General features: G+C 48.7%; 1 protein-coding gene across 2 annotated transcripts in view; it reads right to left on the bottom strand.

Moving 5' to 3' along the window:
• GMDS (GDP-mannose 4,6-dehydratase) overlaps positions 1–24092 on the bottom strand; it is a 550131-nt gene extending 526039 nt beyond the window's left edge. For both annotated transcript variants that reach the window (XM_040984105.1, XM_040984104.1), the window contains exon 1: positions 23866–24092. In XM_040984105.1, coding sequence (XP_040840039.1) covers positions 23866–23970 — 105 coding nt within the window. In that variant the 5' untranslated portion in view covers positions 23971–24092. The remainder of the gene's footprint in view (positions 1–23865) is intronic.
• Between the last annotated feature and the right edge of the window lie 466 nt (positions 24093–24558).

Below are 24558 nucleotides of genomic sequence, written 5' to 3'. Positions count from 1 at the left end.
ACCAGGCAATCAGAGCTCACTGACAGAGGACACAGGCTGTCACAGCAGCTCTCTCAGCACCTTAATCCAGCGCCCAGGTGATGAGGGCCCCCACCTGCCACCCAAGGGCCTAACCTGAAGGGAAATGGTGGGGAGTGGGGGGATGGAAGAAGGAAGAAACAGAGGGAAGGGCTGTGGCTTAACAACTTAAGCCAGTCTCCCCTACCAGAGTGACACTTCTCCAAAGCACTGACTTGCTAACACAGCAGGAACCGGAAGGCAATGACCTGAGTGTCTGAGTTGCTGCTGCTCCCGTGGGAGACCTGGATGGAGCTTCCGGCTCCACTTGAGTCCTGTCTAGATCTTGCAGTAGATCTTGTAGCCACTGGGGTAGTGAAACAGCATATGCAAAGTACGGAACATCTCTCTGTTTTACTCCTTTGTTCTCTTCGTTGCTATGACTTTCAAGCACATCTCTTGATGACAAACAAAAGGAAGAAAACAAAAAGAAGAGGGAGAGAAAAGAAATAATTACATAACCAGTTTCTGAACAAGACTTATATACCATGATGGCTACATGACGGAAGATCAACCTTCAAGGGAAAGTCACTGCAGAAATACAGTGACCTTGACCCGGTCCAGCCCACCTAGGCTAAGAGGCCACCTCAGTTGTCACCTATCTTGGCACTCATCAACTACATACCTAGATGTTTCAAACTGGCCTTGGGAGTTGATTTCTGATTCTGGGGTAGGAATAATACAAACCCCATGAAGTCACAGTCGCATCCATGGTGAATATTCAAAACACAGTTCACAAATTTTGACAGAATTGTTAGAATTGTAGCAGATGTTTGGGGTTTTACCTTCATCATTATTACTAGTCTGTATTTTTACTTGAAATGCAAAGAGCCACACACAGACAGAGATGTTCCACTTGTTCCCAAATGCCCACAACAGTGAGGACTAGGCCAGCCACAGCCAGGGAGGGGCCTGAGCTAAGCCTGGGTCTCCCCCAGGGACAAGGGTACATGAGTCGTCTTCTGCCATCAGCCAGGCTACATCAGCAGCAGAAAGCTGAAATGAGCAGAGCCAAACAGGAACCCAGGCACTCTGATGCGTGGCACCAACAGTTCAAGCAGCGACTTAACTGTCCACGCTGTGTAATTTGCGTAACTGATAAAAACGAGAAAGATGTGGAATTCCAGTGCAGACCTCACCATTAGGTCCCTTCCAATTCTATCCTCCAAAGGACCTATCTCAAATGTATAAAGTAATTTTTTAGAGCACATTAACAAAGGCCAGAGCAATATTCCCACCAACAAAGGATCGGGACAAGCAGAAAAGGAACAATGAAAATGCCCAAAATTCTGCCCAGTAAAGTCACAGGAATTTCTAAAGTATATGCATAGAATATGTCCATACTAATAAACTGACCTCCCCTAAATTACATCATCCCACTCAAAATAATATGAAACAAACAACAACAAAAACAAAAAAGCAGCATTTGGACTAAAACACACATGCGAATGGCAGGAACAATTGTAATGAAGGCCAAAGAAGTGCCAAGCAGGTTCACAGACAAGGCCGCTTGAGGCTGAGGTTTCCTCATCCCTGCAGCGCCGTCCCGGCCCAGACATTCAATCCCTTACTAAAGCAATCCCTTGAACTCAACCAACACGTGCCAACTCCTAAGAATTCACTGAAGGAATACTCCAGATCCACAGCAGGATTGATACACAATTCTAGCCCAGTAAAGTATTTGCTGAAAAACAGTCAAGTGAATGAAAACAAATCACAACGCTGGGGGAACGTGACACTGCCGAGACGACTCGGAGTGGGCGGAGGCGGGATGTGGGTCTCTTCTCCATGACACCCTCCAGGGCTTTCCAGTGGCCTTCAGTGATACGCGTTGAGGGTTTTAAACATTCTTAGCAAATCTGAAGGAAAAAGATTGTTTCATTTCAAGTCATTATCATTGTCCCATAAATCAGTGGTTCCCAATCATGGCTCATTTTCAAATCAACCACCAGGGAGCATGTTTCAAAACAGTGAGGTCTGACCCTCTCACTAAGCCACTGGAAAAAGTCAGAGCCAGGATTTTTCGACTTGATCAAGGGTTGCTACTGGGTCAATGTCATAGCTAGCTTTAGAGATGCTCCCCATTTTACCAAAAAAAAAAAAAAGTAATTTTTACTTAGAGAAGACTGAAATGAAAGATCCAAATGCCAGATGACAAAAAGAAAATGCCTCTTTTGGAATGAGCTCCAAATGTAGAGACCTAACCGATCCTGACAGCAAGTTCAGGAATTCCGAGAGCGCATGTGCAGCAGAGCCATCTCAGCCGGAACCCCAGATACGGCGCTGGGCACGCTGGGGAACTCAGCCCTGCTTTCCTCCTGCAGATGAAGGAAGCCCCAGCGAGCAGAGGACAGAGCAGGGCGCATTTCCTTGGGGCTCTAGAAGGAAAGACTGTTCCACACAGAAGCCTGCCGGGTCCCCATGGCAGCTGGCTCTCCACGGCCACACAAGTGAGAAGCCAGGGTTAAGCAGAGCCTCGCTGTGCTGGTTAGCTGCCCAGAAGCCACCAGCTGCCATCCAAACGCAGACTCACCAACATGCCCCTCACTTCGCAGGCCTGAGTGGCATTTCGGAGACCCACGGAGATTCAACACACATCCTCAGCGAGAGCCACAACATGCGAGACGAGAGAAAAGCCTGCAGCCCTTAAAGCGTCCTCCTCGGCGCTGATCCGGACCCCTCTTAGCCACAGAGCACCAGGTCATCGTTAAGGATCAGGCAGAGGGGCCAGTGATGTGGCTCAACGGGCTAATTCTCCACCTTCAAGCACCGGCATCCCATACGGGCGCAGTTGGTGTCTTGGCTGCTCCGCCTCCCATCCAGGTCCTGCCTGCAGCCTGGGAAGGCAGCAGAGGATGGCCCAAGTCCTTGGGACCCTGCGCCCACGAGGGAGATGTGGCAGAGACTCAAGACTCCTGGCTTCAGCTCAGCTCTGGCTGCTACAGCCATTTGGAGAGCGAACCAGCAGACAGAAGAGCTTTCTCTCTGTCTCTCCTCTCTGTAAATTTGCCTTCCAAAAAAAAAGGCAAATAGAATCTCTTAATTAAAAAAAAGAGGTAGAGGGCCCAGTGTGGTAGCCTAGTGGCCTCAACTTGCCTGCACACACTGGGATCCTATATCAGCACCAGTTCATATCCAGTGGCCCCACTTCCCATCCAGCTCCCTGATTGTGGGCAGGGAAAGCAGCCGAGGACGGCCCAAAGCCTTGGAGCCCTGCACCCATGTGGGAGACCCAGAAGCAGCTCCTGGCTCCTGGTGTCGGATCGGCTCTGCCCCAGCTGTTGCATCACTTGGGGAGTGAACCAGTACGTGGAAGATCCTCCTTTCTGTATACCTGCCTTCCCAATACATTTTTTCAAAAAGGTAGAAACCTGCCTGGACGCACATGGCTTTTGCTGGGCTCATCAGTGATCCTTAGGAAGGTTAGCGTGCACGCACCTCGATGCCGCAGCACTCTGGGCTCCCCTGCTCTACCTGGGCATCACTGTCCTTCCTCACTGTCCGCTCCTGCCCGACTCCACCAACACCTCAAATGGTCTGCCCCCAGCAAACCTATTTGTTTTAAAAGGTTTATTTTTATTGGAAAGGCAGATATACAGAGAGGAGGAGAGACAGAGAGGAAGATCTTCTGTGCAATGATTCACTCCCCAAGCAGCCGCAATGGCCGGAGCTGAGCCACTCTGAAACCAGGAGCCAGGAGCTCTTCCAGGACTCCCACACAGGTGCAGGGTCCCAAGGGTTTGGGCCGTCTTTGACTGCTTTTCCAGGCCACAAGCAGGGAGCTGGATGGGAAGCAGGGCCACTGGGATTAGAACCAGCGCCCATATGGGATCCCGGAGCATTCAAGGTGAGGACATTAACCACTACGTTATCGCGCCGGGCCCAAAAAAAAATCTATTTTTAAATGGGTAAAGCTCCTCTAAGGAAATAAACTAAATTTTTTTGAAGTCACCCTTCTGCAGCACTTAGCCTGGTGGCTAAGCCATCTGCACCCCACACAGGGACGTTCCTGCTGCCAGCTTCCTGCCAGTGTGGACCGCAGGAGGCTCAAGCAGTCAGATTCCCAGCACCCTCAGACGTGGTTTGAGCTCCCAGTCCAGCCCAGGCCATTGTCGGGCAGAACTTCTCTGCCTCTCAAATAAATTTAGAAAATAAAAATAAATAAAGAGGGGATGAGGGATGTGCTGCACTGTGGTGTAGTGGGTTAAACCGCTGCCCACAGAGCCCCACTTCTATGGGTGCCAGTTCAAGTCCCAGCTGCTTCATTTCCAATTCAGCTTCCCACCAATATGACTGAGAAAGCAGCAGAGGACACCCCAATTACCCTGGGCCCCTGCATCCACACAAGACACTCAGAAGCATCTATGACTCCTGGCTCTGACCTGAGCCAGCCCTGGCAGCCGTGGTCATCTGAGAGTGAACCAGCACATGGATGATCTCCCACTCCAGAACTCTGCCTTCCAAATAAATCAATCTTTAAAAAAAAAAAAAAAACTTATGTATTTTGTTGGTGGTGGTGGTGGTTTTTAAGAAACAACCCTTCCCCACCCTCTTCATAGTTCACCCTTGGTCTGGTGAGCTTCTGAACTCATGGTCTAAACTGAGCAAGAACTGCATTAATAAAGTCTTCCAAAAATACAGTTAGAAATCCATTATTGGATAATGCAGCCCAACTACCCACAGGAAGAAAGTTCAGTTGAACACAGATTCAATTCCTGAAAGCCATAATACTCGGTGTCTACAGTAACAGTCAGCAAGCCAGCATTCTGGCTGTCAGCTGAGATGCCAATCTGGGTGCCAGTCTGTGTCCTGGCTGCTATACTTCTGATCCAGCTTCCTGCAAAAGGCCCGAGGAAAGCAGAGGATGACCCAAGAACTTGGGTCCACACCTCCCACGTGGGAGACCTAAATAAAGCTCCTGGCTACAGCCTGGGTCAGCCCCAACCCCTGCAGCCAACGGGGGAGTTAGCCAGCAGACAGAAGAGTTCTTCCTCTCTAACTCTTCCAAATAAATAAATCTTACCAAACAAACAAACAAACAACAAAGCGTGCCCTTGCTACGCGGCCCGGCTCTCTCGGCTCCCAGCAAGCACTGTGTAAAGCTGTGTTTCTGTCTCCAAGAAGAGAACGGACCCTCCCCCTCCGCTGACAGCCTCCTCATGTGCAATCCTGGTGCGACTCTTGAGTGGACACGGAGGGAACCAAGGGGCCACCAGGGGCAGCAGCAGAGACCAGGATCTGGGGACACACTCCTTCTGGCTGCGGGTACTAGCGCAAGGGGAAGCCTTGCAGCCCACTTCAGCAGTGGCAGGAGGGAGGGTCACCAGCCCGTCGGCTGTCAGGGGCTAGGACACGGCCTCGTCCCACGTGGCACACTGGAGAACTGAAGGGATCTTCTAAGATCATGACATTCCTGTTTCCTGCTGAAAGCTATTGCACAAGGCATTTTCTTACTTCTGGAAGAGATAAGGTTTCATGACTTCCTGGTACAGATAAGCGGGGTGCAGAGAGATTCAGAGGTTGGACCGCGGCATCCACAGGCACTGATGTCAGCAGTTAAACTAATAGTCACTGGGCTTCCTTCAGGAAGAGATTTCTTTCCATTCTAAGATCAGGACTCGGGCAGCAGAAATAGACAACTTGCCCAAAACACCCTTGACAAAATACACACCTATGAATCCAATCTTATTGTAACTAAATAAGAAACAAAACCACCAAGTTACACAGAGGACCTTGCCAAAGCTCCATGGTGGTCCTGCGTGGGGAGAACTAAGCTGTACTGTGGTCGCCCTGCCTTGTGCCTCTGCTGCATAAACCCGGGGGTCACAGTCCTTCCGGGGCGTCCCTGCTGCCCTGCTCCTGCAGCCTTTCTGAGCCTCCTCCAGAGACCTCACCATGGAGCAAGCAGCTGCTTTCCTCTTCAGATCTGTACCATCAGATCAATTCCTGAAGTCTTCCCCAAACCCAAACATCTAACATGACCCATATCACACAGCAGGCACTGGCAGCTCCGGCACAGGTCCCCCATCAGAATGCCTGGGTCCCCGACCTTGCTCGGGGTCCTGAGGACAGCCTCCTGCTGGTGTACACTCTGGGAGGCCATGGTGGGGCTCAAGTACAAGTTGCTGGGGCTCTTCTACCCACGTGGAAGACCCTGACCCAGACTGACTTGTTGGCTCCCAGCCTCACCCTTAGCCCCACCTCACCCCATGCAGGCATTCGGGGACTTGAGAACTCTCACTCTGTGTGTGCCTGCATGTATCTGTCTTAAACACATATATACATAATTTTACTTAAAAATCATTGGGGCAACCACAGTGGCTCAACACACTAATCCTATACCTTCAAGTGCTGCCATCCCAGGCACTGGTTTGTGTCGTGGCTGCTGTACTTCTGTTCCAGCTCCCTGCTTATGGTCTGGGAAAGCAGCTGAGGACAGCTCAAGTCCATGGTTCAATGCACCTGTGTGGGTAGCCCAGAAGACACACCTGGCTCCTGGCTTCCGATCAGCTCAGTTCTGGCCATTGCAGCCCTTGGGAAGTGAACAGCAGACAGAACACTTCTCTACCTTTCTCGCTCTCTTTAAATCTCCCTTTCCAATAAGGATAACTAGATCTTTAAAAAAAATAATAATTAAAATAAACATGATCTATATTAGTCAGTGCCCTATCAAACCCTACTTTCCACCATACCACAACGCAAATTTTAACTTAGAAAAGCCAAAGGGAAATTTAGGTTCCTGTACTCTCCATACATACATATATTTACATCTATTTCCTGAAATGTATATTTAAAGAGACGAAAACGCAATGCTCCAGAAAGTTAAGTGATCTGCCCTCTTCAAACAGCTAACTAGTAACTTCATGTTTCCTGGACCCAGCCCTAATCCCAGCACTAACCACTCTGTCCTTTAAAGAGAACCTTCTAAGATTTCTAGCAGGAGTCCCAATCATTTGCCTGCTCTGGATAAAAGAATTCCTTTTAAAACACCCCCTTGTTTTTGGCAATTAAAATCAAAATTCCCATAATAACGTCTGGCAATAGTATAAACTTTTGATTACACTTAAATAGGTTAAAACGTATATGTTCAAACATCAGCAAAGATTAAAAGTCAACTCAGTGGGAAGAAAATACTATGTAACTTAAAATAATTCAAAACTTCCTTAATTAGTTGAAATAGCAAAATGGATGGGGGAAAGTTTTTTTTAAGCATACAATGTAGCCTATGTAAAAGCTAAAAGGAAAAGAAAAACAGGAACCTCAATACTCGGCCAACTCCTATTTCTCTTTTTCAAGGTTTACATTTAAAAGCAGAAAAGCAAAGCTTTGCAGAACCTATTATGCATTTTACTTCCCCTCCAAACAAATCCCCCAACCCTCCCATCTACTTGAGATGCATTCAACCTGGTTCCTCCTGCCACCCCCTCCCTCTGCAGGCCGAGACACACAAGTCAAAACCACCGGGAGTGTCTCAGTGAAGCCATAAAGAGGTGCCACCTCGAAACTTCAACACCTGCCACCACTCAGAAGCTCCCCAAGACCTGATTTCAGTTTCAAGTCACAAAGTTGAAGCTGAAACAACATAACTTGAATGCTGCTTGCAAGCACACCCAGAGACAAGGGACAACTGTAGAAACAGCTGGAAGAACTTGGGGACCCCGCTAGGGGACTCAGACCCCAATATCTTTCTCAGGTATTCTCTCTGACATGTGAGCACTGCCTAAGGAGTCTTCCCTGTGTGCCTAAGAAAGTGGACCCAAAGGAAATCCCAACCAACTGATTAACGCTAGCCAAGCACTCGTTATGGTGCTCAGGATTAAGCACAGAGTCCTTCAGTCAGCTGTGGTTTCTAACACGGTCTACCCCAGCTCATCTGTGCTGGAGACCCTGCATCCTGCCAGGAGTTCAGAAGTGCACACGGCAGGTGCAAGGCACGACAGCCACCCCCCAGGAAACACATACGTGAGTGCTAACATGTGGTGGTTCACAGAGGCTACGGACTACTGCCAATCTTTGGCATATTTTTAAACCGTTCTTTGAAAAAAGGAAGGGAAAAAATATACTAAAATAGTCTCAGGGTAAAAAACATATAATTTGATCATCATTCTTTATCCTGAAAGCACATCCGTCTTATACTTTAAGTGTATAAAAATGTCCTTTTCATTAAACATATGACAACAGGTAGTAACTTGCTCACTAAAAAACGGCCAGTCTAATTTTCTAAGTCTAGAAAAAATCTAAAAATCTGGAACTACTGACACTCAGCACTGCTGCTCTTTCAGGCTCCCAACAAGACAGCCGTACTCTCAACTCCCACTACCACTTTTGAAACATCAAAACACACCACTCTTCTGTGCAGACACAACTAGGAAGAGCAGGCAAAAGCAGCAGGTGAAGCAGAGAGAGCGCAGAGAGCATCCACACGCTGGGCCCCTCTCGGGCCTCTGCGGCCTCAGTGCCTTCTCTGTGCACCTCCTTCAGAACCACGTTCCTTGCTCCCACTGCCTTTCTCTGACTGCAAAGAAGCCCTTTTCCCTTCTGTTGGAAAAGCAAAAATCTCCTGGCTCTAAATGCCTCCATGCGAGAAGGCACTACACCTATAGCTCTTCTGAAGCAAACGGGACCGCGACGAACCCCGCAGACATTATCACCACGGTTTGTCCCCATCAACATTCACACTGAGGCTTAATTCCTTACCATGGTGGCACGGGGAGGTGGGGCACAAGACAACATTGGGGTTCTGGAGCTGGAGCCTTGAGGAGACCAATGTGTGAGTCTGGTGGGAGGTGCTATTCAGTGAGAGCAACCCAGCTTCCTCAGCCCTTGGGGGTCATCCCCCCACAGGAAGCTTTGCCCTTTCTTCTGTCCCACGACATGAAGGAGCAGCACATTAGATAAAGCTACCTAACCTTGAACTTCTTAGCCTCCAAAACCAAGAGCCAAAATCAACCTCTTTTCCTTATAAATTACCCAGTTTTGGGTGATACAGCAACAGAAAGCAAAATAAATCAGTTATGCTAAGTAAAGCAACCAGACAACCCTTTCCCATCCTCCACGCCTTGGAAAAAGCCACATAACATATGATCCATTTTAAATGAAATATTTAGAATAGCACTACTTAGGGGCAGAATAGAGTGGTGTCCAGTGACTGCTTAATGCGCATGGGGTTGAAACTTGGAGGTGATTTTAAAAAGTCCTGGAACTAGATGATGGTTTGCTCAGTTTTTTTGTCTTCTCTCCCACCACAAGCCCCACAAGCCCCACACAAGTTATGAGAGGTAAGCTTGCCCTCCAGCTCACTCCCATTATTTCCGTCTGCAAACTCTCCCAGTTGGCAATATCACCTACACGTGCAGGAATCCAACTGTTCGCTCAAGGAAGGCAGCAAGCTTCGGCAAACTTCTGCCAAGAGCCAGATGGTAAACATTTTTGGCTTTGTTAGCCACGTACTCTGTGTTGTAGCTATTCAGCTCCGTGTGGGAGCAGCCAGAAACAACAAGTAAACCAGGAGATCTGGCCGTGCTCCAATGAAACTTTATTTACAAAAACAGACAGCACCTGGCCTTGGCTCAAGGGCTCTAGTTTTTCAAGCCTGCCCAAAGCAGACATGAAGGAGGGTACTGAATACTCACAGGCCGGCCTTTTTTTAATGGCAGGTATTTCCTCCAGGATTTTTATGTAAGAGATAACTCAAAATGTCACTCAACAAATGCTTACTGACAGCTCACCATATTCCGGGACATGCTAGGAACACAGCAGGAAACACAGGCCTGGTCCTCTTGGACAAAAGTAAACTGAATGTCCCTGGTGCCACGCAGAGAAACAAACTCAGCAAACAAAGTAAAGCCCTTATTTCCTCCCTAATTTCCCCAACCCAACAATCTAACCAGCAGCTCTCACATTCTTTATTTCTTCCTATCATATTTGGCCTTATTCACCTAGGCGAAGTGAGAACAAAAACAATACCCGTGGGCCCGGCGCTGTGGCGCAGTGGTTAAGGTCCTCGCCTTGCACCCCTGGGATCCCATAGGGTCGCGGGTTCTAGTCCCGGCAGCCCTGCTTCCCTTCCAGCTCCCTGCCTGTGGCCCGGGAAAGCAGTCAAGGACGGCCCAAAGCTTTGGGACCCTGCACCCGCGTGGGAGACCCGGAAGAGGCGCCTGGCTTCGGATCGGCATAGTATCGGCCCATTGCGCTCACTTGGGGAGTGAATCATCGGACGGAAGATCTTTCTCTCTGTCTCTCCTCTCTGTATATCCGCCTTTCCAATAAAAAAATAAAATAAATCTTAAAAAAAAAAAAATACCCAAACTCAAGGACAATCAAAATAAGGGAATCTTAAGAAAATCTTAAGAATCTTTTTTTTAATTTTTTTAAAGATTTATTTTTATTATTTTTTTATTGGAAAGGCAGATATACAGAGAGGAAGATCTTCCGTCTGATGATTCACTCCCCAAGTGAGCACAACAGCTGATGCTATGCCGATCCGAAGCTAGGAGCCTCTTCTGGGTCTCCCACGCGGGTGCAGGGTCCCAAAGCTTTGGGCCGTCCTCGACTGCTTTCCCGGGCCACAGGCAGGGAGCTGGAAAGGAAACGGGGCTGCCGGGATAGAACCGGCGCCCATATGGGATCCCGGGCGTACAAGGCGAGGACCTTACCCACTGCGCCACCGCGCCGGGCCCAATCTTAAGAATCTTAAAGGGAATCTTTAAGCAAAGTTAAAAAGACATACCTTCCGTTAAGAGCAGGGCCCATCAGCACACAGGAAACCTCAAAATGAGCAATGTCAAATTCGAGAAGAGTTTAAAACTGTGTGTGATTTTTAAATGAAGCCAGAGAAGGCATTAACCAAACAAGCTGATGGTCCCTCAGTGAGTACATACTAACAAGCAACGTTCAATGATCACGAGGTATCCCAGGCAGGACTCCTCCAACCGAGGCCACAGGAAGGAGAAGCACTAACCAGGCAGCTTCTCGGGGGCTGGAAGAGCTTGCTTGCGTGCTGAGCCAACTCAGGCTACTCGATTCAAAGCATCATTTCATCAAAGACAAGTCTACTATACCCTCATTCCCACACACACAGCAAAGCAAAAAACACTGTTGTGGGGGCAACGCTTATTCATCCACTCCACATGAAGTAGCTGGGTGCTTACTAGGTTGGTCTGTAAGCAGAAAAAGGGGACTTGAGACCAAGTTCACGTTCCCCAGGGAGATGCACATCACACCAGTGGGTGTCCGTAACAGGGCAAGCTCTGTTCAGGAGCAGTTCTCCAGGGATCTGTCCTATCGCTCCGTGTATTATGAGCAGAACTAACAACTTTTGTTCAATATCACCTCTACAAAAACACTCTGCACACAGCCTTTAAAAACAGAGACAATGGCTCTCCCTCGAGCGCAGGGAGCATCTGCTACCCAGGACGAGGAGGAGAAGGCTGGCTCTCAAAGCCAAACCTGGGTACATTTACCAGCAACCACCTTAAGCCTCAGGTTTCTCCAAGCACAACACCCACCACAGTGCTGCCTTCAGGGGTTCTAGAGAGAAAGGGGGCAAGAGAAGGCCATGCAGGTAGACTGTTGCAAACACGGACTTCATGCAGCTTGCTGTGCGGTGACAAAATCCTTGTCTAACCTAGGAAAGAGCGGCACGTCTTTGCTGTCATCATGGCGAAACATCAAGCCTCCCAAAATTCTCGACACTTAGAATCCCCATGGTCTCTTTCCTTGACCCGGTTTGCTCAAATGGGAATAGTCCCTATATGCGTTTTGATTTAGGGGTATCTCTTCTTTTTTTAGCATTTACTTGATTTCTTTGTAAGTCAGGATAACAGAGGTAGAGAGAGAAGAGGCCTCTTCCAGCCTGTGCTTCACTCCCCAGATGGTTGCAAAGGCTGAGGCTGGACCAAGCCAAAGCCAGGGGCTTTATCTGGGTCTCCCACATGGGGGGTTGGGGATTGGGTACTCTCCCACACTTTCCCAGGCATGTGCAAAGTACAGCAGCCAGGACCTGAAGTGGCACTCACATGGGATGCCGGGATGCAGCCATCACCTTTACCCAAAGCACATGGATCTATGGGTCTCTTGTAATCAAGACCACATTTTGAGTGATGTCATTGCAAGCTATAATATGCTTACATTTCATCAATACCAACCACCAAAACCACTTTTAGTGTACTCAATGTTTATCAGTATTCACCACGAAAAACAACTTCTTGTTCCTGTATGTAACTGCAAATTTCCAATTAATCGGCTTTTTTGTTGTTGTTGTTGTTGTTGTTGTTTTTAAGGTATAAGGTCCAGCATTTAGCTGAGGAATGACGCCACCCTCACCCCACAGGAGAGGATATCCAGTCCTTAGTCCCAGCTCTCCAGCTGCCCGTCAGGGCAGACTCCCGCAGACAACGCAGACGGTGCACGAGACAGGATTCCTGCACCTGCTTGGGAGACCTCAATTCTCTTCCCACCCAACTTCAATCTAGCCTAGTCTCAGCTTTTCTGGGCATTATCAGAGTCAGCCAGCAAAAGGAGCTCATTCTCTCGCTTCTCATCTCTCATAAATATACAGTTTGAACAAAAGGCAAAGGTATTGTTTAAAAATAAACACCTCTGTGAAAGGCTACATCAGGGTTAAAGGTTAAATGATTAAATTTCATAAAAAACACTAAAGGTACAAATCAGAGCCTTTCTCACTTTGAATTAAGAAACATATTATGTTAAATATGACCAAGCAATTCATTTTACATTTGAATCAAAAACCCAATGCTTTATATACAATATAAGCAAGCTTTAGAGGTAAATTTTCCAAGCACAGGATAGTTGATGAGTACAAGCACTGTCTATAAATACCTTAACTTTTTTTCACCCTTGGAGTTAACATGAAGGTCTAAGATTCAGAGGTAAGTTATTTAAAGCCCCAATATGCACAGTCTGAAAGAAGCAAGGCAAAAGGGCCCGGCGGCGTGGCCTAGCGGCTAAAGTCCTCGCCTTGAACGCGCCAGGATCCCATATGGGCGTCGGTTCTAATCCTGGCACCTCCACTTCCCATCCAGCTCCTGCCTGTGGCCTGGGAAAGCAGTCGAGGATTGCCCAAAGCCTTGGGACCCTGTACCCACGTGGGAGACCTGGAGAAGTTCCTGGCTCCTGGCTTCGGATCGGCATAGCATTGGCCGTTGTCCTCACTTGGGGAGTGAATCATCGGACAGAAGATCTTTCTCTCTGTCTCTCCTCCTTTCTGTATCTGACTTTCCAATAAAAATAAAATAAATCTTTAAAAAAAAAAAAGAAACAAGGCAAAAAGCCTTATGAAAAGGTCACTCTGTATAAAAATCATTAACTATACAATTCAGTTCTATGAAAGTGAACATCAAAGCAACATCCCAGAAGGCAGTTATTTCAATGGTGATTTTATCTAAACACATGGGTTACTATTTATGCTAAATCACAGCATTTGGTAGGAAAACTGCTGGCAGTAACTAGGCCTGGCACACTGCTGCCTCACTGACAAGATTACTGAAAATCCAAGCTCTCTGCTCCCCCTGGGGCCTACTTTCTGATGCAACCTCCTTCGAAGCATGCCTCTCGCCTTCACTGCACACACACAGCACCTGTGGGACCGAGCACCCTCGTTTAATACTGACAGAATTCTGGACACACCCCACAACGCATCCCCCAAGCTTCTGCTGGCCACCCGCACTCACGCTCCTCATCCACTTCGGCAGCAGGAACCATCAATTCAAAAACAGCATCCGCTGGGCGCTAGCACCATGTCAGAACCACCGAGCTGAATGTACTGCAGTGTCTCTACGCCCATGCTTCTCATTTAAAGTCCAAATATCTCTACCACAGGTTTCCAGGTCTGGCATGACCAGCCAAAAAGAAAAATCTGATGTCATTGGACCAGACCTGTAAACCAGATTCAACACAAGATGACAGTTCATCAAACGGTTCTTCACCTCGACAAGGACTTGGCTCTAGAAACATGAATATGCATGTAATCAAATAACTGGTCAGACCTCCAACTCCAAGCACAGCTTGTTACACGAAAAACAAGAATGAAAACAGTAACATTCAACCAGCTGGCCCTGAACACATGCAAAAGTATGCAGATTTCTTCTACATTTAAAAGAAGAAAGGAGCATACAGGGGGGTCACGAGCAACTCAGCTGCTTCACAATTAGCCCCTTCAATAGTTATAATTACAAATATTATAATAGTTATATTTTAAATATATTAACATATATAATTTAATATTTATAATTGTGAAGAAATGCCTCACGATTAGCCTCATTAACATTTATAACCAGAAACTTACACACTAAGAAACATGCAGCTGGGGCTAGCTCTGTGAATTGGACGGTTCACCTTCCCCCCGGATGCCATGCTGTCATCCCATATTGGTGCCAATTCAAGTCCTGGCTGCTCCACTTCTAATACAGTTTTGTGCTAATGTGTCTGGGAAAGCAGTGGAAGATGATCAAATTCTTGGGTCCTGGACCTATCTGAGGGACCCCATGAAGCTCCTGGCTCCTGGCCTCGAGCTAGCTCAGCCACTGCAGCCATTTCGGGAAGATCTCAGCCAGCAGATGGAAGATTTTTCTATCTCCCTCTTTCTGTAACTCTTTCAAATAAGTAAATCTTAAAAAAAAAAAAAAAGAAAGAAAACAAGTAATGTGTTGAAACAATTTTAGAAAATTTTTAAGGACAAATCTTCTCAAAACATGATAATTCATTTATTATTTTCATTATAATATTAGGACCTAATTGCTTATTCCCCACAAGACAATCAGCTCCTTGGAGGCAAAACTCGCATCTTATTCTTTGCTGTAGGAACACAAACATCCACTGAGTGAATAAAATGTCAACTACATCAATGCTAGGCTTAAAATGCAAATACACATATATGTATTGTATGTATATACACAGATATAAAACATATACATGTATATATAATATTTCTATCCAAAAAACTCACCAAGAAACGAGGCCCTTCTTCACTGAACCCTGTCATTCATCTAAAACATCGCCCATTCCAACCTTGCAAACAAGGTCTGACGAAACACGGCTCACATGTGACATTCTCCTTAACTCACACAATTCTAAATTCAGTAATGCGTCCATTGTCTCATCTAATACAAAATTTTGCTACAGACTTATCTGCGAAAAGGACATTACATGATTCCACTGCTTTAACATAGAGACGTGTCTACAACTCTCTACTTTATCCGAAAGTATAGTTCAGCAAGCCATGCTGGGGTCACAGTGCCAGAGGCTCTGAACAGACGCAAGAAATCAGCAGATGACCCTTCACCTGAGAAATGATACTCCCTGGTGTTCAAATCCAGCCTCTGACTGCTCAGCCGAAAGCACTTTCAATTAATAACATGTAACGTGAAGACCCCGAAGCTGTTGATCCAAGCAGGACAGTACTCAAGACCTCTCTCTCTCTCATTACGCCAAACCTTTCATCTCAGTGCCTCAAATCCCAGCAGGGAAGATTTAGAGTGAAAGTCACTGTTACAATCCTCTTAGGGAGATAAGGCCGGCTCTGACACGGGCTGTGCAGCTGAGTCCATGAGACTCGGCGAGCATTCACCTGTCGGCCTCCCCACACTTTACAGCCTCAGGGCAGGGTCCAAACAGTACAGAACTTTCTGCTCCTAGACTGTTCCTGCAGAGCAGGGCTAAGCAACGTATCTCTAACACCCAACTCCCTTTCCTAGAACTCAGAAATTATTCTCTTTTATCATTTTGCTATCACTGAGGAGGGAGATCTATTCCAGTAACAGCTGGGGCAACAGCCCCAATTATGTGGCATACTTATGTCCTCTATTGGGCAAGACCTACTCTTGCGACCTGGCATCAGGTAAGTAGGCAGCTGGGCACCAATCCAAGCTCCTGCTGGCCTTGGACCCAACTCATTCACCCCAATATCATAAGGAAAGAATCCAGTCTTCTCCATTTTTTTTTTTTAAGATTTATTTATTTTTCTTGAAAAGTCAGGTTTACACAAAGAAGGAGAGACAAAAAGATCTTTCGTCCACTGGGTCACTCCCCTAGTGGCCACAACAGTCAGAGCTGAGCTGATCTGAAACCAGAGGAGCTAGGAGCTTCTTTCTATGTGGGTCTCCCACGTGGGTGTGGGTCCCCAACACTTTGGGCCATCCTCTACTGCTTTCCCAGGCCACAGGCAGGGAGTTGGATGGGAAGTGGAGCAGCTGGGACACAAACTAACACCTATGCAAGACAAGGGATCCTGGTGCATGCAAAGCAAGGATTTAATCACTAGGCTATTGTGCCGGGCCCAGAATCCAGTCTTACAAGCTGAATTATCATCAACACGGGCACTCCAATGAATCAGCTCAAGATCAATTGGAAAACACCTGTAGTAAACGACACAACAACCAACAAAATGGGGGGAGGAGGTAAAAAGTAGTGACTGATACAAGCTTATTTCATAACTAAACTTGCCTTTCCAACACTGTAAAATTTCTGGAAATGCTTTTGAAAAAAAAAAACATTTTTTTTGGTTTGATTATGTGATTTATCTGTCTTTACAACCGATTTTTTGATAATGATTCCAAAACTTAAAGCAAATTACTGAGATTGATATCTGAAATCTGCTCTACAAACGATGACGTAAGTGGCCTTCACAAACTTGGCCTCGTGTTCTGGGTAACAAGAAACCTCCTCAAGGGTATATTCTGCTGTTTGAGCAGCAACTGGTACAAAGTCAACACACAGTAAATACGGTACTGACAGTCAACACACAGTAACTACGGTACTGACAGTTACCATCCTCATCACTACCGCAGCAGTATCACAAGGTGGTCATTTTGATCTGTTTTGTTCACTGCTGTATCCCCAGTGGCTGGCACACAGTGCACACTCGAATGTAAGCCATGATTATCACCTCTATTGTCTTACACAAGGTAATTTGCACCAAAACGTGGTGTCCTCTGGGAGAAAACATAAGTTTAATCACAGCAGGAATAACACCAAGGTGCAGGTGTTTGTCACTATTCAAGACACCTGCTTCCTACGATCACCGGGCCTGGATATAGTCCCAGCTTCTGCACTTCCCATCCAACTTCCTGCTCAGACCAGGGAGGCAGCAGGTGATGGCTTAAATGCCTCTGTCCCCATCACCCACACAGGGACGCACATTAATCTCCAGGCTGCTGATTTCAGCCTAGCCCTGGCCGCTGCAGGCATTCAGAGTGAAAAACTGGATGGACAATCAGTCATTATCTCCTCTCCTCTCTCTCAACCTTCAACTAAAATGAAAATACACATAAATGTAAAATAAAAATAACAAGTAGGGCATAACAGGTAATGCCGCTGCCTGTGAGGCACTGGCTGCTCCACTCCTGACCCACCTTCCTGACAATGTGCCTGGGAAAGCAGCAAAGGATGGGCCAAGCGCTTGGGCCCCTGCAGCCACATGGGAGGCTCAGAGAAAGCGCTCAGCTCCTGGCTTCAGACTGGCCCAGTCCTGGTTGTTGCAGGCATTTGGGTAGTGAGCCAGCAAATGGAAGACCTCTTTCTCTCCTTCTCACTCTCTCTATAACTCTGCCTTGCAAAGAAGGGAAAAAATTATATATATATATATATATATATATATGTGTACAGAAACCGCTTGCAAATCTAGGACAAGTAAAACATTAAATAACTGTCCACAATCCAAATACAATGCTTATCAGAAGACAGGGAAGCAGTGGAGAAAGCATCTTTTTAGATAAAACAAATTTACATACACACACAAAGATCAAAATTATTTGCTAAGAGCCTTTTTGCAAGACACAAGATATCCAGACTTTTCTGTTCATTACAAGGAACACAAATCTAGACCAGAGAAACCTTGAGTCTCCCAAGGACAATTCAACCTGGGCCTTGAAAGCAAGTACAAACTGCACCCCAGAGCAGGCGTCCTTAGATGAAAGACACTAACTGAACCAAGGCCACGCTGAGCACTGGCACCTGATCTGGAGGCAGCAGCTGGCCACCCCTCCCTGCACCGCACTGGACACTGCCTGCCCCACTCCCTGGGCGCTCACACGACTCAATCTGCCTCTCCAGCTTCAGATTCAGCCAGCCAACCTTGCACCGTGCAGCCAGGACAGACCCCAAACCAGGAGACCTCCAGGCCAGGACAGACCCCATACCAGCAGACCCCAGATCAGGACAGACCCTCAAGCAGGACAGAACCCCAGGCCAGGACAGACCCCTCAGGTCAGGACAGACTCGCCAGGACAGAACCCCAGACCAGGACAGATCCCAGATCAGGACAGACCCCAGACCAGGAAATCTCCAGGCCAGGAAAGACCCCAGACCAGGACAGACCCGCCCCCCCCAGGCCAGGACAGAACCCCAGATCAGGACAGAACTCCAGACCAGGACACAACTCCAGGCCCCCAACAGTCCCTGAGGGTCACAGGAACTGGCTTCTTGTTCTGGACCTCCAGCAAAAACCAGGGATTTATAAGCAGGGACAGGTGGTTGCCTCTAATCCTTGTTTTCCCTTACCCTTAACACTTAAAGGAGAACTGAGGCAGGCCACCTCCACCTCTCTCCGGTCCACACGACTGGCTCCAGAGTGGCTCCATTCTTTTCAGATGATTGTCCAGCGATGTGTATTTGCTGAAGCCACTTATTGGAATTGACACAAATAATTTTTAGAAAGTAACTTTATTCCCACTTTTACTCCAGACTTGATTCCATGGTTCCCTCTCTAAACCCATGCTCACCCAGTACAGCGTCTTGTAGCACTCAACAACTTCTCCCAGAGGTTGCGTGAAGCACTCCCCTGGCCCCTACGTCACCACGCAATGCTGATTTTTCCTGTCTCTCTTGCACTGTCTTTTCACGTGCATTGGCTTGGGTTCCTCAAGCCTGTAAGATGCTGGAGGCTACGGCATGCTTCCCTCCTCCTTAGCATCAAAACTGCCTGCACAGTACAGTCAGAGCGAAGGTGTGCTCTGTGAATAGAAAAATAGCTCAGCATTTTCCAAGTCCTCTATGTGAAGCCATGTGGGACGTAACAGACTGGAAATGAACTCTCTATCTTCGAGGCAGTTTATAATCTGAAAGAAGAAGGAAGCTATGTAAATGGCAGATACAAGCAAGAGAGACTGTACATACACAATATACGGGAAATCCCTGCAGAAGCTTCATCTAAAAACACTGAGGCGCTCAGTCAAGATAAAAGAAGAAGTCTTGGCCATTCGGCCACAAATAATGACTGCAAAGAGTCACAAGACCACAGCATTCAAAGAACCGCAAGAACATCTCCGTGGCTACAGCAAACAGCCATAACCATTTAACGATGGAGGTGAGCTATGGGATGGCTGGCCGAGGGCCTGGAAACACAGTAAAGCCATGGCTAAGATTTGCTTAAAAGCAACTGGAGAAGGCAAACCTCTGGAAAAGGATTAACAAATATTTGTCAAAAATAGGTAGGAGAGGGCCTGGCACAGTAACCTAGCGGCTAAAGTCCTCACTTTGCATGTCCACGATCCCATATGGGTGCTAGCTGCAGTCCCAGTGGCCCCGCTTCCCATCCAGCTTCCTGCTTGTGGCCTGGGAAAGCAGCTGAGCATGGCCCAAAGCCTTGGGACTCTGCACCCATGTGGGAGAACTGGAAAAGGCTCCTGGCTTCAGATCACCTCACCTCTGGTCGTTGCTGCCATTTGGGGAGTGAATCAACAGACGGAAGATCTTCCTCTCTGTCACTGCTCCTCTCTAGATATCTGACTTTGCAATAAAAATAAATTGTTTTTAAAAAAAAAAAAAAACGGATAGGAGAGGGGCAGACACCTGCTGCGGCAGGTCAGACGCCCCTAGCATAAGCACATCCCACATTGGAGTCCATACTGTGTCCAAAACCAGCACCGGCTTCAGCAAACCTCACTCTGACAAGCAAGAGGCGATGGCTCGGCACTCGGGTCCCCCCATACACGAGGAAACCTGCTTTGAGTTCCAGGCTCCAGGCTTCCCCCTAAACTATCAAAGGGAAAAAATCATGTCTCTCTCTCTACCTGTCAAATAAAATGAACATACACACACATTTAAATGAGTGTGTAGGAACAGGAGTAGCTGCCTAGCACAGTGGGTGATTAAGGCGTCCCCGTGGAGCCCCATGCGCCACACTGCAGTGTCCACAGTCAAGTCCTACCTCTGCTGTCCACTCCAGCTTCCTGCCAGCGTGGGCCTGAGAGGCAGCAGGCGACTCAGTGACCGGTCCCCTGCCACCCACAGGGGAGAACTGCATTGAGTTCCTGGCTGCTAAGCTTGGCCTGGCCCAGCCCTGGCTATTCTAACTACCTGGGAAGTGAACCAAGCAATGGGAGTTCATTCTCCGTGTCTGCCTTCCAAATAAAATAAATCAATATTTTTTTTTGAAAAAGATGGGTAGGAAGGGAAGTTAGAATAAGAAGCCTAAGAGTATATGCTTCAAAATGTATGCATGTGAATATATACTTCAAAGAGGTATAAAGAGTATTGCTTCAAAAAGCTCATGCATATTGTTTTAAAAAATGCATGGATTTTTTTTTTGAAGATGTATTTTATTTTCATTACAAAGTCAGATATATAATGAGGAGAGACAGAAAGGAAGATCTTCTGTCTACTGATTCACTCCCCCGGGGCCACAATGGCTGGAGCTGCCCCGATTCAAAGCCAGGAGCCTCTTCCTGGCCTCCCATGCAGGTGCAGGGTTCCAAGGCTTTGGGCCGTTCTCTACTGCTTAATCAGGTCACAAGCAGGGAACTGGATGGGAAGCAGGGCTGCAAGGATCAGAATCGACACTCATATGGGATCAGTGCATGAGAGGTGAGGACTTTCACCGTTAGCCTACTGTACCAGGTCGCTGTGCAAGGATTTTTTTTTGGGGGGGGGGGGGTAAGATTCATTCATTTCTATTGAAAAGGCGGATTTACAGAGAAAGATCTTCCACCTGCGGATTCACTCATTAAATGGCCACAACAGCTGGAGATAGTCCGGTATGAAGCCAACAGCCAGGAGCCTTTTCCAGGTCTCCCACGCAGCCAAAGGTCCTAAGGGCTTGGGCCATCCACTGCTCTATTCCCAGCTCATAAGCAGCGAGCCGAGTGGGAGTGGAGAAGCCAGGACATGAACTGGCATCACATGGGATGCCACCACTTGCACGCAGAGTGCCTGTTGTGCAATGGCACTGGCCCCTGGATTTTCATTTTTTTGTTTTTGTTGTTTGCACCAAATAAGCATACCTTTCAATTCCATTATTCTATGATCTCTTTGAAACATTCTTTTATACTGCAGAAGCATCAGAGGACACTTCAGCTGCCTACATCACCTTTTTTTTTAAGATTTTTTTTTTAATTTATTGAATAGGTAGATTTACAGAGGGAAGAGACAAAGATCCTCTGTCCACTGGTTCACTCCCCAAATGGCCACAACGGTTGGAGCTGAGCCAATCTAAAGCCGGGGCCTCTTCTGGGTCACCCACATGGGTGCAGGGTCCCAAGGCACTTTCCCAGGCCACAGGCAGGCATGGAGCTGGATGGCAAGCGGGGCAGCTGGAATATAAACCAGTGCCCATATGGGATCCTGGCATGTGCAAGGTGGGCAGTCAGCCACTGAGTCACCATGCTGTGTGCCCTGCACTACTTTCAAGTGAAAATCCGGAATTATCCATATCGGCATGCTGACTCATTTGCCACGGCAGCCCTCAAGGCCCGAGCAGGGAGCCTCGAATCTGAGAACTCTCTCAGAATTTAAGGCACGTGACTTGCTAGCGACACAGTGATGGCGGTTTGGAGTAACTGCTCTGGAGTCTGAGTCCCCAGTTCACATCTCAGCTGTGGAGAACAAGTGCGCTCAAACAACAAGCTGAACCTGCCTCAGTTTCTGGTGTAAAACAAGGATACAAGATACACCTGCCTTGTAGAGAGAGCTACAGATAAACACCCATTTACAGATAAACGGTAAAGTTCTCAGCAGCCGTATTAAGAAAATGTACAATAAAGAGTCCATCCTTGTGTTAAAGTCACAAGCCTCCAGAGATGTTGGTACCCTGGGTGGGCCTCATGTCCTAGAAGAGAAACAAAAAACATAGAACAGAGTGAGTCCACCAGCAGAATCCGCTGCTGTGCGAAGGCCTACAGATGTCAGCAGCACGACTGCAGACAGGGCCAAAACGCTGCAACCAAGTTAGGAACACCGAGGCAGCCCCCGGAGAAGGCCTGCCAGCCAAGCAGGTGCTTAAATAAAGCAGGAGGCTAAAGAGACCTGTGGCAGGAGGGCAACGCTGAGCACCACGCTTCACGCACAGTCCCTGCGACAGCCTGCCAGCAGAAGACACTCAGGGACTCCACACCTGAGTGGCCGCCCGGTACCAACCTGATTTACTGCTCTCAGAGGCCAACGAAGCTGGGGTTTCTAATTTGTACTGGTTCATATTCGGAGTGGTATAAGTCATACTAATACAATGCATCAACATCTTCACAAATTTCTTTTACAATCATAGGCTTTCAAGAGATTATGTAAACGTGGTGCACATGCAAGTTTCAGATCAAAGCTGAGAAACTAGGAAAGATTCATCAGCATTAAGGTCCCCAGCATTAGAAAAAAAGGCAATAGGTAGGCCCCAATCAAAGAGTGACAGAGGGAGAGAAGGAACCTTCCTCCCACGGGTTCCATCCCCAAACGGTTCCAACAGCCACCTCTCAAGCAAGCCAAAGTCAAGAGCCACCAGGAAGTCCTTCCCAGTCTCCTCCGAGGGTGGTGCGGCCAATAGAGCACTGCCTTCCCAGGGGCATCGGCAGGAACTCGGGCTGAGAGCAGGGTAGGGGGCTGTCCTCAGCACCTGAGAGGGGATGCTGGCATCACAGAAGATCAGCTCATTAAGCCACCATGCTGGCCACCCTGCCCTGCCTCAACTGGCTGAACTTCAGTGGTCTCACACCGGAGATCCTGGCCCTACCCACCTCCTGGAAGCGTTCAAACGCTTGTCAACGGAAAGGACCTCACGCAAAGCAAAGACGCAGGAGAACCCAAAAACTGATGCTTCAAGTCCACATCTATAACGCACAGACTAAAAGTATAGCCGTGGGGAGTTCGTTGCCATAACAAATGAGTTAACAGTAATCAACTGAGTAGAATAGGCTAAGTACAATACATATCAGGTGTGATTCTCATCGCGCGTCCTGTACTGGCCACCACCAGGGCCTACCTGTCGCAAGTGATAAATGTCACAAACCAGGCAGGGCCAGCCTACCGCACAGAGTTCCCACCTGCAGGACAGCCCCACCTGAGGATCTGCCAACCATGGCCTTTCTTTGGAAATGGAACCCTAGCCTCCACGGGTCCAGTCTGTCCCACACGCCTCCAAAAGCACACACGTGAATCTCTGAAGCTCCCATGATTGCAACTTCTCCTAGCCTGCGACTCCACAGCACTGCTTTATATTTATTTAATCTGGAAATTTCCTCGTTGGGTGGAAAGTGGGGAGGACCCAAACAGCCAGGGAGACCCTTATCTACTTTCTAAGCCCGCTCAAGGTTAGCAACCCTGCAAAGAACGACATTCCGAGACCATTCATTCCCAGCGCGGGTCACCTGGCGCACAGGTGCGCGGGGCGTGGGCACGCGGGGTGCAAGGACCGCATCCCGAGCGGTCTCCAGCCCAGAGGTGCGCCAGAGCCACGCGCTCGGTGCACCCCTCCACGCAGCCCACACCCCCAAGCACACTCGGGGCCCGCCCTCCCCGCGGCGGGCACCTTCCGGGACGGCCAGAGGGGGCTGTCCCCGGCGCCCGGCCGCCCCCCGCCGGCGCACTCACCTGGCCGGTGATGCCCGTGATGAGCGCCACCTTCCTAGACTTGGCCATGCCGCCATCCCCGGATCCCCGCGGGCTGGGGCAGCGAGCCGGCTGCGCGTGTGCCATGGAGCGGCGGGGCGGCCCGGTGCGGCCGAGCGCGAGGCGGGGCGAGCCGACTGGAGCGCGCGCGGCCCGAGCCGGCTGGGAGCGTGGGAGGCGGGAGCTGCAGGAGCCCGAGCACGCCGCGCGGCCCGCAGCCACCGTCTGACAGGGCCGCCCGGGAGGCCGGGCCGCGAGGGCCTGGCGGGCGCCGCGTCATCCGCGTCAGCCGGCGACGCCACGGCGGCAGGCCCCGCCCCCTCGCCGCTGCCGCCTCGCCACGCCTCGCCGCCGGCCGCGCGGGAAGGGCCGGCCCACCGGGGCCCGGGAGGCTGCTGGGGCCGGCGCCTGGGCCAGCCTGAGGGAGGACGAGGCCGGTCGGCGGCGGCAACCCCGAATCCACCTCCTCCAGGCGCTTCCGGGGTCCCCCGAGGATGCTGAGAGGAGCCACAGCCAGGCGTGGAGCACTGACAGTGATGGCTGGTTTCTGTTCTATGGCTAGGCTGAGGAGTCTTGAAGTCCACCAGCCTTACAGGGCCTCTCAGTGGAGACTTTGCAGGTTCCGATTTTCAAAGAACAACTCCAGAGCAAAGTGTGGCACCTGCTGTCGGCGTC

This window comes from Ochotona curzoniae, unplaced genomic scaffold (assembly GCF_017591425.1).
Source record: "Ochotona curzoniae isolate NIBS_2020 unplaced genomic scaffold, NIBS_Ocur_1.0 contig_4064, whole genome shotgun sequence".
NCBI classification, from domain to species: Eukaryota; Metazoa; Chordata; class Mammalia; order Lagomorpha; family Ochotonidae; genus Ochotona; species Ochotona curzoniae.
The sequence above is the reverse complement of the archived record's forward strand: the minus strand, read 5'-3'. Positions and strand labels throughout refer to the sequence as shown.